The sequence below is a fragment of the Capra hircus genome, assembly GCF_001704415.2.
Source record: "Capra hircus breed San Clemente chromosome X unlocalized genomic scaffold, ASM170441v1, whole genome shotgun sequence".
In the NCBI taxonomy this organism is placed as follows: Eukaryota; Metazoa; Chordata; class Mammalia; order Artiodactyla; family Bovidae; genus Capra; species Capra hircus.
Window position 1 is genome coordinate 65193886 of NW_017189516.1, and position 12992 is coordinate 65206877.

At 52.0% G+C, this 12992-nt stretch overlaps 1 protein-coding gene across 2 annotated transcripts in view; it reads left to right on the forward strand.

Annotated features, from left to right (window-relative positions):
• PRKX (protein kinase, X-linked) overlaps positions 1-12992 on the forward strand; it is a 58437-nt gene that overhangs the window by 11438 nt on the left and 34007 nt on the right. For both annotated transcript variants that reach the window (XM_018043893.1, XM_018043894.1), the window contains exon 2: positions 10682-10850. In XM_018043893.1, the coding sequence (XP_017899382.1) occupies positions 10682-10850 (169 nt within the window). The remainder of the gene's footprint in view (positions 1-10681; positions 10851-12992) is intronic.

Below are 12992 nucleotides of genomic sequence, written 5' to 3' on the forward strand. Positions count from 1 at the left end.
GAACCAGCTTATGTTTGGGAGCAATTCCTTCCCCCTCCTCAAAAAAAAAGTTACTTAGTTCAGGTTGAAAACTTCTCACCAACATCAGTTCGGTTCAGTCGCTCAGTTGTGTCTGACTCTTTGCGACCCCGTGGACTGCAGCCCACCAGGCCTCCCTGTCCACCACCAACTCCCGGAGCTTGCTCAAACTCATGTCCATCGAGTCGGTGATGCCATCCAGCCATCTCATCCTCTGTCGTCCTCTTCTCCTCCTGCCCTCAGTCTTGCCCGGCCTCAGGGTGTTCTCCAGTGAGTCAGCTCTTCGCCTCGGGACCTGTTGGATAACACAGGGAACTCTGCGCCATACTCTCTAATAACCTTATGGTTTCCAGGGGGAAGGGATAGTCAGGGAGTTTGGGATGGACATGGACACACTGCTGTGTTTAACGTGGGAAACTACAGTTTCATTTTTTGGAAATTCTACTTGAGTGACAGTTTCCATTTATCTTTAACACCTTCATAAAAAAAATTAGCAAATTTACCCGTTATTAAAAAAAAACTCCACCAAGGAGTCAGAGGGTTATGTGGATGCTTGAATGAAAACAGTTACTGTTGGGATGTGATTTTACTCACAAAGACGTTCATTTACTTGATCCTCAAAAAGGTTACTTAGCTTTTTTTTTTTTTTTTGATAACAGATTTTGGGGTATTGTATTGACTCAGTTGTGGTATTCCTAGTTTTTTTTTTAAGGACTCTTCATATTGTTCTCCCAGAAGCCTGTTTCTAAGAGGTGTCCATTTCGGGACAGTTGGCCTGGTTTTCTTTAAAAGCAAAAGTAAAAATGCCCGGGACGACTGCTTTTGACATCATCCTTACGATTGCCGTCTAGCACCTGGGATGCTGTTCATGGTTGGGTGTGCGGTTGGGTGGACTTGGCTCTCGACCTCCTGGGTAAGGTCTGCCTTTGTGCAGGAAGAAAGCGGTTGCTTTTAATTGTCCAGCGATTTCGTGGGTTCTTCTTTTTGCCCACATGAGTTGGAGTATACACACCCGTATACGTAGGAAGGTTTCTGGCCAAGGGCCGGGGAGGGGGGACCCTTCTGGTTGTTGAAAACACTCCGGTTCTTTGCATGTTGACAAATAACTGGATGAAACCTGAGGCCCGCTGCCTCTTAGGACAGGAAACCCATGCTCTGTTCTGGGACTCAGTGCCTGGCTTGACTGTTGAGTCAGCTCAAAGGTAGTTCCCAGGTGTGTGTGTGTGTGTGAAAGTCGCCCAGTCGTGTCTGCCTCTTTGCAACCCCATGGACTGTCCATGGAATTCTCCAGGCCAGAATACTGGAGTGGGTAGCCTTTCCCTTCTCCAGGGGGATCTTTCCAACCCAGGGATCGAACCCAGGTCTCTCTCATTGCGGGCGGATTCTTTACCAGCTGAGCCACTAGGGAAGTTCCCAGGTAGACAGTCCCAAACCTGCCTCGGAAGGTGGTTTGTATTTGTCCCTTTAGAACGTCTTAGTTCGGAAGCAGTGTGACCTCTCAGGGTCAGGATTCCAGGCTGCTGCGTTCGCAGCCCAGAAAAGACGCCGGTGAATGATGCCAGCCCAGCCCAGGAACCACCCAGCCACACTGAGAGCAGGTGGATTCTTGAAGGAAGGCAGATTGACAGGCGGGCTGTGGAGACGGAGTGACCAGCTTTTATTAGGACTCTTGAGGAATGGCTGGGGTGGTCCTAGGGGTAACATATCCACCTGCCACGCAGGAGACCTGGGCTCAATCCCTGGGTGGGGAAGATCCCATGGAGAAGGGCCTGGCAGCCCACTCCAGGATTCTTGCTTGGAGAATCCCATGGACAGAGGAGCCTGGTGGGGCTACAGTCCGCAGGGTCGCAAAGAGTCCGACACGACTGAGCGAACAGCACATACTTTTGGTAAACCTGAGGAACGGAGATGTCATCTTTCAGTGGCTTCTTATTTGTTGCCGGCGTTGAACTTGACTTTCCCAGGTGGCTTGGCGTGGCGTTGCCCTTTGAAAACGGATCTCTGGCGTGTCCAGACTCCGCACCGACCCGCCGTGCCTGGGCTTGCAGAACAGTGTGTGTGTCCTGGGTGATGACTGCGCCCTCCGGCTCCAGCCGGGCCAGCCTCGGGCCGGGGGCGCTTGGAGACACACCACTGTTTGGTTTTCCTCACAGATGCACGGATCCCGTGGGCTTGCCCAGAACACGGTGTGCGTGCATTGGGCAAAAAGGAAGGCTGGGTGCTTACCCTAGTCTGGGGTCATGGGGGACTTTATTGTTTAATGTGCTTCAGCATCTTAAAAAAAAATTCCTCATTGATGTATTTATCTGACTGCACCAGGTCTTAGTTCTGGCATGCGAGCTCCTAGTCACGTGGCATCTGGTTCCCTGCGGTTGTTGTTTAGGTGTTAATGAGGCTCTGACACTCTGACCCCACGGACTGCAGCACTCCAGGCTTCCGTGTCCATCACCATCTCCCGGAGCTTGCTCAAACTCACTCTGTCGAGTTGGTGATGCCACCCAACCATCTCATCCTCTGTTGTCCCCTTCTCCTCCTGCCCTCAATCTTTCAGCACCAGGGTCTTTTCAGATGAGTTAGTTCTTTGCATCAAGTGGCCAAAGTGTTGGAGTTTTAGCTTCAGCATCAGTCCTTCCAAGGAATATTCAGGACTGATCTCCTTTAGGATGGACTGGTTGGATCTTCTTGCAGTCCAAGGGACTCTCAAGAGTCTTCTCCAACACCACAGTTCAAAGGCATCAATTCTGCGCTCAGCTTTCTTTATAGTCCAGCTCTCATATCCATACATGACCACTGGAAAACCACAGCTCTGACTAGACAGATCTTTGTTGGCAAAGTAATGTCTCTGCTTTATAATACGCTGTCTAGGTTGGTCATAGCTTTTCTTCCAAGGAGCAAGCGTCTTTGAATTTCATGGGTGCAGTCAGCGTCCACAGCGGTTTCAGGCCCCAAGAAAATAAAATCAGCCGCTATTTCCATTGTTTCCCCATGTATACACCAGGAAGTGATGGGACCGGAATCCGTGATCTTGGTCTTTTGAATGTTGGCTTTTAAGCCAGCTTTTTCACTCTTAGTTCCCTGACCAGGGTTCAGACCTGCGTGTTAGAAGGTGACGTCTCAACTGCTGAAATACCAGGGAACTCCTTTTTCTCGCCTCCTTAACAGGAGAAGACAAGCAACCTAACTGTCTTGAGATATGAAGATAGCAGAAGGCTTGAGATCTCGGAACGGATGAAGAATTCAGGGAACCTAAGAGATGATAAAAACCAAGAGGGGAACTTGAGAGGAATTTTTTTTTTAACAAGTCTCACTTTGAGTCCCATTTTCAGAGCAGTTGGACAAGATGGTGTGTTGATGAACAAAGGCAGGAAGTGGCAATTAGTAACAGTTTTTGACAGGCTGGCTGGACAGGACAAAGGAGGGAGGGTCTCATTCATCCTGGTGAATTTCGTTATCGTTCTGGAGCTGGGGGCTCCCATAGGCGCCGCTTTCATCTACAGCTTTCTGCTGTGGGCTTGAGGGGGGGTCCGTCCCCGTGAACGTCCAGGGGTCCCCTGTGTTGGCTTCCTGGAGCTGTTGTTACAGTAAACCATTACTAACCAGGTGGCTTCAAACCACACCCATCCATCCTCCCCCAGCCCTGGAGACCAGAAGTCTGAGGTCAAGGTGTCCCAGGGCTGAGCTCCGTCCAGAGTCTCCAGGGGAGGGTTCTTCTTGCCTCTTCCCGCTTCTTGGGGCTCCAGGCGTCCATCCCTGGGGATGTTGCAACCTGTGTGACCTTCCAGCATCTATAGTAACAGATGAAACCTGGGGCTTCAAACTACAGACATCCATCCCCCCACCACACACACCCCGAGTCCCGAGGAACAGACACCCCGACTCCTGGGGATCAGACATCTGAGGTCAGGGTGTACCAGGGCTGGGCTCCCTGCAGAGGCTCCAGGGGAGGGTCCTTCCCGCCTCTTGCTGCTTCTCGGGGCTCCAGGCGTCTATCCCTGGGCCGGTGGCCGCCTCTCCGTCTCCACGTGGCTTCTCCGCTGCGTCCGTGTTTCTCCTCTTGTGTGTCTAATGAGGACCCTGTCATGGGGTTTAGGGCCACCTGCATCCAGGAGGAACCTCATCTCCGACCCTTCGGTCCATCACCTCTGCAAATACTTTCTTTCCAGGTAACTCCGCATTCTAAAGTTCTGGGTGGGGACTTCCTGGGCGGTCCAGTGGCTAGGAGTCCACACTCCCAGCACAGGAGGCCTGGGTTTGACCCCTGGTCAGGGAAGTAGTTGCCACATGCAGCAGCTGAGACCAGGTTTCGGCCAAGTAAATTAAAAGAGTGTGTGTTAGTCATTCAGTCATGTCCGACTCTCTGGACCCCATGAGCTGTAGCCCCACCAGGCTCCTCTGTCCATGGGATTCTCCAGGCAAGAAGACTGGAGTGGGTTGCCCTTCCCTCCTCCAGGGGATCTTCCCCACCCTGGGATTGAACCCGGGTCTCCCCCATGGCACGAGGATTCTTTACCAGCTGAGCCAAATTAAAATAAATAAATATTTTTTAAAAAAAAGGACAGGTTGCAGGCAGACAAGAATCTTGTTTCGGGGACAAACAGCCTTCCAGCCACCATATCCCACATCCTCTGCTTGTCTGGAGGCTCCAGCACAGAACTTGTCGCCAGCTTCTCCCCAAAACAAAGCAACTCCGCAGACCCCTCTGGACACCCTCCAGGGTTCCCCTATCTGCAGGGGGACCGGGAGGACCGTCTCAGATGCTTCACCCACTCACTGTGGTCCTCCCTGCTCTTCCGCCCTCTGCCAGCCCCATCCCCGCCCGTCCCCAAGCAGCATTTTCTCTTCTCTTTGAGTTTGCAAGCCCCTCTTTTTCGGTTCTTCCTGCTGCCTTCCGTGGCCACAGGGAAAGCTCTGAAACAAACTGAAAACGCACCAGAGCTCAGATCAGCCAGGCCACTTCCCCTCTGTCTGCCCCATGACTTCCTGGAACCTGCCTCTCCCAAAGAACTTGGTGGAAGGCTTTCGAAAGGCCGGCCCTTCTCTGCCCCCGTTTCCTCCGCCCCCTTGAATCTCAGCTCTTGTCTGTGGCTGTCACCAGTGTTCATTTCAGCTAGACCGCAAGCTCCAGTCTTCACCCTCCTCCCCAGTTTCCACTGCAGACTTCAGTCGCTCAGTCGTGTCCAACTCTCTGCGACCCCACGGACCGCAGCACGCCAGGCGTCCCTGTCCATCACCAACTCCCGGAGTATACTCAAACTCATGTCCATCGAGTCGGTGATGCCATGCAACCATCTCATCCCCTGTCGTCCCCTTCTCCTCCTGCCTTCAATCTTTCCCAGCATCGGGGTCTTTTCCAGTGGGTCAGCTCTTCACATCAGGTGGCCAAAGGATTGGAGTTTCAGCATCAGTCCTTCCAATGAATATTTAGCACTGATTTCCTTTAGGAGGACTGGCTTCCTCCAAAGACAGTGTCTTGGGACTTCCCTGGTGGTGCAGTGTTAAAGACTCCACCCTCCCAGTGCAGGGGAACACAGGTTCCGTCCCTGGTCAGCTAACTACATCCCACGTGCCATGACTAAACATACTGTGTGTTCAGACTGAGACACAGCACAGCCAAATGTAAGCCTAGCCTCCGGGAGGGCTTCCCTAGTGACCGAGTTGATAAAGAATCTGCCTGCAGTGCGAGAGACCTGGGTTCGATCCCTGGGTCGGGGAGCTCCCCTGGAGGAGAAAATGGCAACCCACTCCAGTCTTCTTGCCTGGAGAATCCCATGGACAGAGGAGCCTGGTGGGCTGCAGTCCATGGGGTTGTAAAGAGTCGGACTCCACTGCAGTTTACGGCTCCGACGTTTAAAGTGGCCAGCTCGTGTTATCAAATTACAGAGACCAACCTTTGCCTCTGGGTCAAGAGTTACCCGGCGAGGTTCAGAGCAGCTCCTATCTTCTCTCAGGGAGCCCAGTGCAAGACCAGGAATTCGAGGCATCTCCTTGTTTCACATTTGTTAGCAGTGGGAGTTAGGCTGGCAACTTCCTGTGTTTCTGGTTCTCTTTTGTGATTATACACTTTGTATCTTTGATAGGAGACAGCGTAACTTTAGTAGCCTGTAACTAGAAGAATTGGGTGGGCGCTGAAGTATCTGTTCTATGTTTGTCTTTTAAAAATAAGTATCTTACAGAATGAAGCAGTTGACTGTGCGATGGAATGCCGCTTCCCTCCCGCAGCATTTTGAGGGAATGACTGGGTTTTGTTTTTTGAAAGCCTGTCTAGACGAGTGGACTCACAAGGGCCGTCTGCCCCACCCAGCGCCCAGCTGAGCTGTGTCCAGCTTATTCAGCTGATCTTGGAAGCTGAAGATTCCAAGCTTAAAAAAAAAACACCCCAAGCTTCATAACTTTATCCAAATCATACGTTTTTTTGAGGGTAGATTTCGCGTATTAAGAGATAATATCCGAATCAATAAAATTCACCTGTTCGAAGGGTCCAGTTCCATGATTTTAAGTTTATTCAAAGTTAGCACACATTCTTAACAGAACCCCTGAAGGTTCCCCCGCCCCCAGTGAAACAGGAGTTGGTACTGGTTTGCAGCCATAATTTCCGAAAGCCGAATTTTATTCTGTGTTTCTTAATCTTTTTTATTTTATGCTGGAGTATAGCCGATTAACAATGTGATGGCTTCAGGTGGACAGCAAAGGGACTCAGCCATCCATACACATGTACCCATTCTCCCCCAAACTCCCCTCCCATCCAGGCTGCCTCGTGACGTTGAGCAGAGTCCCCTGTGCTGTCCTGCAGGTCCTTGCTGGTTCTCCATGTTAAATACAGCAGAGTGTCCATGTCCATCCCAGACTCCCCAGCTATCCCTCCCTTCATCCCTCCCTGCTGGTGACCATAAGGTTATTACAGAGGATAGAGCAGAGTTCCCTGTGCTGGGCAGCAGGTCCTTGCTGGTTCTCCGTGTTAAATACAGCAGTGTGTCCATGTCCATCCCACATTCCCTGACCATCCCTTCCCCCACCCTTCCCCCTGGTGACCATAAGGTTATTACAGAGGATTGAGCAGAGTCCCCTGTGCTGGACAGCAGGTCCTTGTTCATTATCTGTTTTCTGTATCGTGTGTGTGTGTGTGTGTGTGTGTGTGTGTGTGCTCCATCATTCAGTCGTGTCCGACTCTTTCCGACCCCATGGACTGTAGCCCACCAGGCTCCTCTGTCCATGGGATTCTCCAGCCAAGAAGACTGGAGTGGGTTGCCATTTCCTTCTCCAGGGGATCTTCCCAACCCACGGATCGAACCCGGCTCTCCCGCATTGAAGACAGATTCTGGACTGTCTGAACCACCAGAGAAGCCCGTTTAAAGCATGAACTAGGTCATTTTCAAGGAATGAGTGCTATTGGGTTTGGCCAAAATCAGTTTGTGTGCCTCGCAAAGCCATTGTTCTGTAAAATTCTTGGTGAACATGAAAAATGGTTTTCCCTTTTCCTCAAAACTGGGTGAACTTTTTTCGCCCACCCAGTGCTTCTGAATGTGTGAAACAGGAAGAGCAGGTGATTTCTCATCAGATGAAACAAATAGTTCAGTTCCCTGTTTTTCAGCAGAACGCAGGAGATTAAATTCCTACGTGTAGGATCTGCTTGTACGTTTAGCCAGGCTCTGGTAAACTTCTACCTTGGTGGGATTTCTACGTGGACTCTAAACTCACTAGTTATTATCATTATCCTGTAGTTTCACATCATCTTTTCCTTTATGTGTGAAATAATATTTCTTTTGAAACATGTCTTCAGATGGTTTGTTTCTAACCCTTTCATCATCAAGGGCATGGCAGCCCAGTCCAGAATTCTTGCCTGGAGAATCCCACGGACAGAGGAGCCTGGTGGGCTACAGTCCGTTGTGGGTGGTAAAGAGTTGGACACGACTGATCGAGTAACACTTGCATTCCTCCCGTTTTACTTTCATCATGAAAGAGTGAATATGTCCTTCAGGACGGGGTCTTTTCGTTCTTAAACACAAGAGAGAGATGTGTAAGAAAACGCTACTAGTGGTCTCCATGATGGAAAGGTATTTAAAAAAAAAAAAAAAGGCTGTGCGATTCTTCCAAGTTAAATTGTGTCAGAGGTATCGGGAAAAAGATACAGAGACATCACAGATTTTACTTGATTCCTGCAGTCTCAAGGATAAAAAAATGTAACCCAAGGTGTAAGCATGTAAGTAAAGGCCCCTGATGGTCTCCATGATGTGGAACCATTAAAACCAGTGTGATTTCTTCCAAATTGTGTCAGAGGTATCAAAAAAAAAAAAAAAGAGTTTCATCACATATTTCATCCCTGCAGTCTCAAGGATAAATAAAAATACAGGTATTGGGAAGCAAGACTTTATGTCTTAAGAGAAGTGTTACTGTATCTATTTTCTGCATGAGGTACCATGCATAGACACATTTAGAAACATTTTTTTATAACATGAGGACTCCTTTCCTTTCCAGTAATTAAAATGTACAGTGCGAGTGAAGTTCATAAAAAAGGAACGTGGACTGTGGCAGCCCTTCTGGAGAAACTTCTTTTAGGAAGTCTGAGAGTAATTCCCCTTTCTAGCCAGGGTGTGTTCCCAGTAAGAACCGCCCAGGGGCTTACCCCACGGGTACCAGAAACTCGGCAGCGTTTCCTTTGCCAAGAAAATGTTGCTATTATTAGCCAGAAGCAGACGGTGCTTCTTTTGATAAGCTTTTGCAAAGTTCATCAGTTTTCCAGAACAGGCTGGCTTCTCTGTTTATGATTTCTCATTGTCTTTCTTTCGAATTTCTCCTCATCAGCGTTAATCTGGACAAAGACAATTGAGCGTGGTGTCCTCACCCCTGGCCTTTAATTTTCCCGAAATTTTCCGAGACCACATCAGCATATCCAGAGACCTGAGTGGAGCTCCGCTGGGGCAGTTGAAACATGTACATTTCCATGTCCAGACCTGTTCTCAAACAGGAGAAGGTTAAAGTTGTGTTAGGTTCTATATGCAAAACCATGGACGTGTAGCATTAAGTGATTAAACAACAAGGATGCTCGGACCATTCCTGAGCGTTGTTTGGTTGAATTCCTACCCCCTGGTGCAGCCATAACAAATTTCCACCAAACTGGGAAGCTTGAAACTGTAGACATTCATCTTCCCTGAACCCTGGGGACCAGACGTCTGAGGTCAGGGGGTCCCAGGGCTGGGCTCCCTGCAGTCTCCAGGGGAGGGTCCTTCCCGCCTCTTCCGGCTTCCGGGGGTTCCAGGCGTCCGTCCCTGGGCTGATGGCTGCCTCCCTCCCGTCTCTGTCTCCGTCTCCACGTGGCTTCTCCGCCATGTCCGTGTCTCTCCTGTTCTGTGTCTTATGAGGGCCCTGTCCTTGGGTTTACAGCCACCCCTGGTGACTCAGGCAGTAAAGAATGTGCCTGCGATTCAGGAGACCCGGGTTTGATCCCTGGGTCTGGAAGATCTCTTGGAGGGAGGGCATGGCCACCCACTCCAGTATTCGTGCCTGGAGCATCCCCAGGAACAGAGGAGCCTGGCGGGGCTGCAGTCCGTGGGGTCACAAAGAGTCAGTCAGTCACTGCGGAGCGACTAAACGGCAGCAAGCGTTAATTACAGCGTTGTGTTCATTTGAGCTATGAGTCAGTTACCTATCTGTTCTTTTTTTTACATTCTCTTTCCATATACAGTTATTACGAGATGTGGAGTAGAATTTCCTGTGCTGTTCAGTAGTAGCGGCTTGCTTGTCCGTTTTCCATCTAGTCGTGTGTTCTCTGTTCATGCCAAACTCTTCATTTAACCCTCCCCCAACCCCTTCCCCTTCAGTCGCCCTAAGTTTGTCGACTGTGTCTCATCCTGATTTAGAAAAGTGTCAAAAAAAAGACGCGTCGCAGGAATGTATTTGGCGTGCTTTCCCATTCTGGCTTTAGCTCCGTGTGTGTTTTCTCTGGGATGACTCATTTCCAGAAACGATGGTCAGTCACTCTCGTCAAAGGAGAATTCAGGGGCAGGTTACGCTTCTTGTGCTTCAGCTGCTGATTCGTGTCCATCTCTCTGCGACCCCATGGACTGCAGCACACCAGGCCTCCCTGTCCATCACCAGCTCCCAGAGTTTATCCAAACTCATGTCCATCGAGGCAGTGATGCCATCCGACCATCTCATCCTCTGTCGTCCCCTTCTCCTCCTGCCTTCAATCTTTCCCAGCTTCAGGGTCTTTTCAAATGAGTCAGCTCTTCGCATCAGGTGGCCAAAGTATTGGAGTTTCAGCTTCAGCATCAGTCCTTCCAATGAACACTCAGGACTGGTCTCCTTTAGGATGGACTGGTTGGATCTCCTTGCAGTCCAAGGGACTCTCAAGAGTCTTCTCCAGCACCACAGTCCGAAAGCATCAATGCTTAAGTGCGCTCAGCCTTCCTTATGGTCCCGCTTTCACGTCCGTGCCTCACTCTTGGAAGAACCACAGCTGTGACTCTGTGTAGCTTTGTCCTAGAGTCAAGTGATGCTGTGTGTGTGTGTACGAATTTAACTTGACCATTGCAGAGGAGGGTCTGTCGCCTGGCATCTCGTAGGGAATGGAGTCTTCCGACCTGCCAGGTTGTCTGACCTTCCCGGTGGTGGGGGAGCTATGGTCGCTGAGCATGCCTCTCCCCCCATCTCTGCCCTCCGCATGCAGGTACAGGGACGTTTGGCCGCGTGCAGCTCGTCCAGGAGAAGACAAGCAAGCATTTCTTCGCCCTGAAGATGATGACCATCCCCGACATCATCCGCCTGAAGCAGGAGCAACACGTCCACAACGAGAAGTCAGTGCTGAAGGAAGTCGACCACCCTTTCCTGGTCAAACTGTGAGTCCCTGGCTCCGGGTCCCCGCCTGCTTGCCCGCCCGCACCCCCCAACGTGGGAGTCTCCTGTGTGTGCTGGGGATGGAGCGTGTTCCCGCCGGGTCCTGACATACCTCAAGCTCCCCATCTTACAAGAGAGGGTCCCCCTAAGTGCCTGCCCAGGGTCGGCGGGGAGAAGGGGTGCCTGTCTGCCCCAGCAAGACATCCACGTGGGCTCCCCGCCTGCCGTCGCCAGGGCGCTCATCTCCTGGGTTTTCCCGGGACCTCAGTCACCCGCCCGCCTCTGCCCGCTCCCATACTCTCTGGGGTGTCTCGTGGAGTCTCGAGTGTCGTCACGTGGGTGTATCGTGGCGTCATCCAGTTGATGGTGCCCGGCGTGCAGCGCATACATGCCTCTCTCCCCCACGCTCTTTCAAGTTTCCTTTATTGGTTGATGTATGATTTGGGGGCTCAGGTGCGTGATTGCTGGGCTTCCCAGGCGCTGGTGGTGGTGAAGAACCCGCCTGCCAGTGGAGGAGATCCGAGACACGTGGGTTCGATCTCTGGGTGGGGAAGATCCCCTCGAGGAGGGCATGGCAACTCACTGCAGTGTTTTTGGGCTTCCCTGGGGGCTCATAGGGTACAGCATCTTCCTGCAAGGCGGGAGACCCGGGTTCAGTCCCTGAGTTGGGAAGGTCTCCTGGAGAAGGGCATGGCAACCCACTCCAGTATTCTGGCCTGGAGAATCCCATGGACAGAGGAGCCTGGAGCAGCCACAGTCCACGGGGTCTCAAAGAGTCGGACACGACGGAGTGACTTTCACTCACTCACTCAGTGCCCTGCATGGGCTGGTGGAGTCTTTCCCACTGAGCCACCAGGAAAGCAGCTCTCCTACCCTCTTTGCTACTGAAAGGTACGACCCTGGCCCACGGCCCAGACGTGTAGGCGTCCACAGCAGGCTGTCTGTCCCCATCCCTGGCGGGATGTAGTGGGCTGCTCTTCCGTGGTTCCCACCTCCGGCCTGGACTGTGTTCCTCTGAGCCCCCTTCTCCCCCAGCCCAGCCTGTGCTCGGAGTGAACAGCTGTTCTGGCCTCCCCGGCTTGCCTGCTTTCAAGGTATCCTTCGTTGCCCTGCAGCCGTCGGGGCCCACCCACCCCACGCCGCGCCCCGCTGGCCATCTGCGTCTCCGCTTGCAGCTCCATAGAGAATGACCCCAGGGGCTTCATTTAATCGTGTCCTCGAGACGGCTGTCACGGGCTCTGGCTTTGTCTTTGACTGTTTTCCGGCCTTCCCAGGTGGCTCAGTGGGTAAAGAACCCAGCCGCCAATGCAGGAGACGTGGGTTCCATCCCCGGCTCTGCAGAGATCCCCTGGAGGAGGGCATGGCAACCCACTCCAGTGTTGTTGCCTGGAGAATCCCCACGGACAGAGGAGCCGGGGTGGGGGCTACAGTCCACGGGGTCGCAGAGAGTCAGACACGATGGAAGCGACTGAACACGTGGGCACGGTGACCCTTTTGAGATGCCCTTCCCTCCATCATCCCAGCACAGTGACCGCACTGGAAGGTGGGGGTGCCAGCCACGTGGTCAGCCCAGGATCACGCCTCTGCTGCGATGCTCGCCTCCTCTGCCTTGCCCTGCCCCTCGCCACCTCCAAACTCAGCCATCCACACCTGCCTTTCTTCTGCAATCCGCTCGCCCAGGCAAGCAGATACAGGACCGTCTTCTATGGTCTCGGAACATCTTGCGTGTCCCAGTCTCCGCCCCCATGCACGGACGAAAACACCCATAAACTCAAAACCCCCGGAGCAATGTCTCCAGACGAGCAGAGGCATGTTTGATGGGGGACAGAGGGAGCAGCTGGCTTTTTGTGTGTGTGTGTCTGACTTTCCTTTTACGGAGCCGAAGGGCAGTCTGGGGCCCATGTGGATGGGTCACTAGAGTCTCATGCTTTTGAGTCATCAGAACAGAAGTCGCTGCTGCATCGGAGTCAACCCCCTGACCCCGGTCGAGTCTGAGTGTCCAGGTGGCTGACGGGAAGGCTTGTAGACGATCCAATGCGTGTGTGCCTTCCTCTGCAACAAAACAAAGCTTCTACTTAACGGTGTCTCTCCTGTGGACTCGGAGATTCTGGGAAGGCACTCCCGTTGCCCAGCGGTTTTCGATG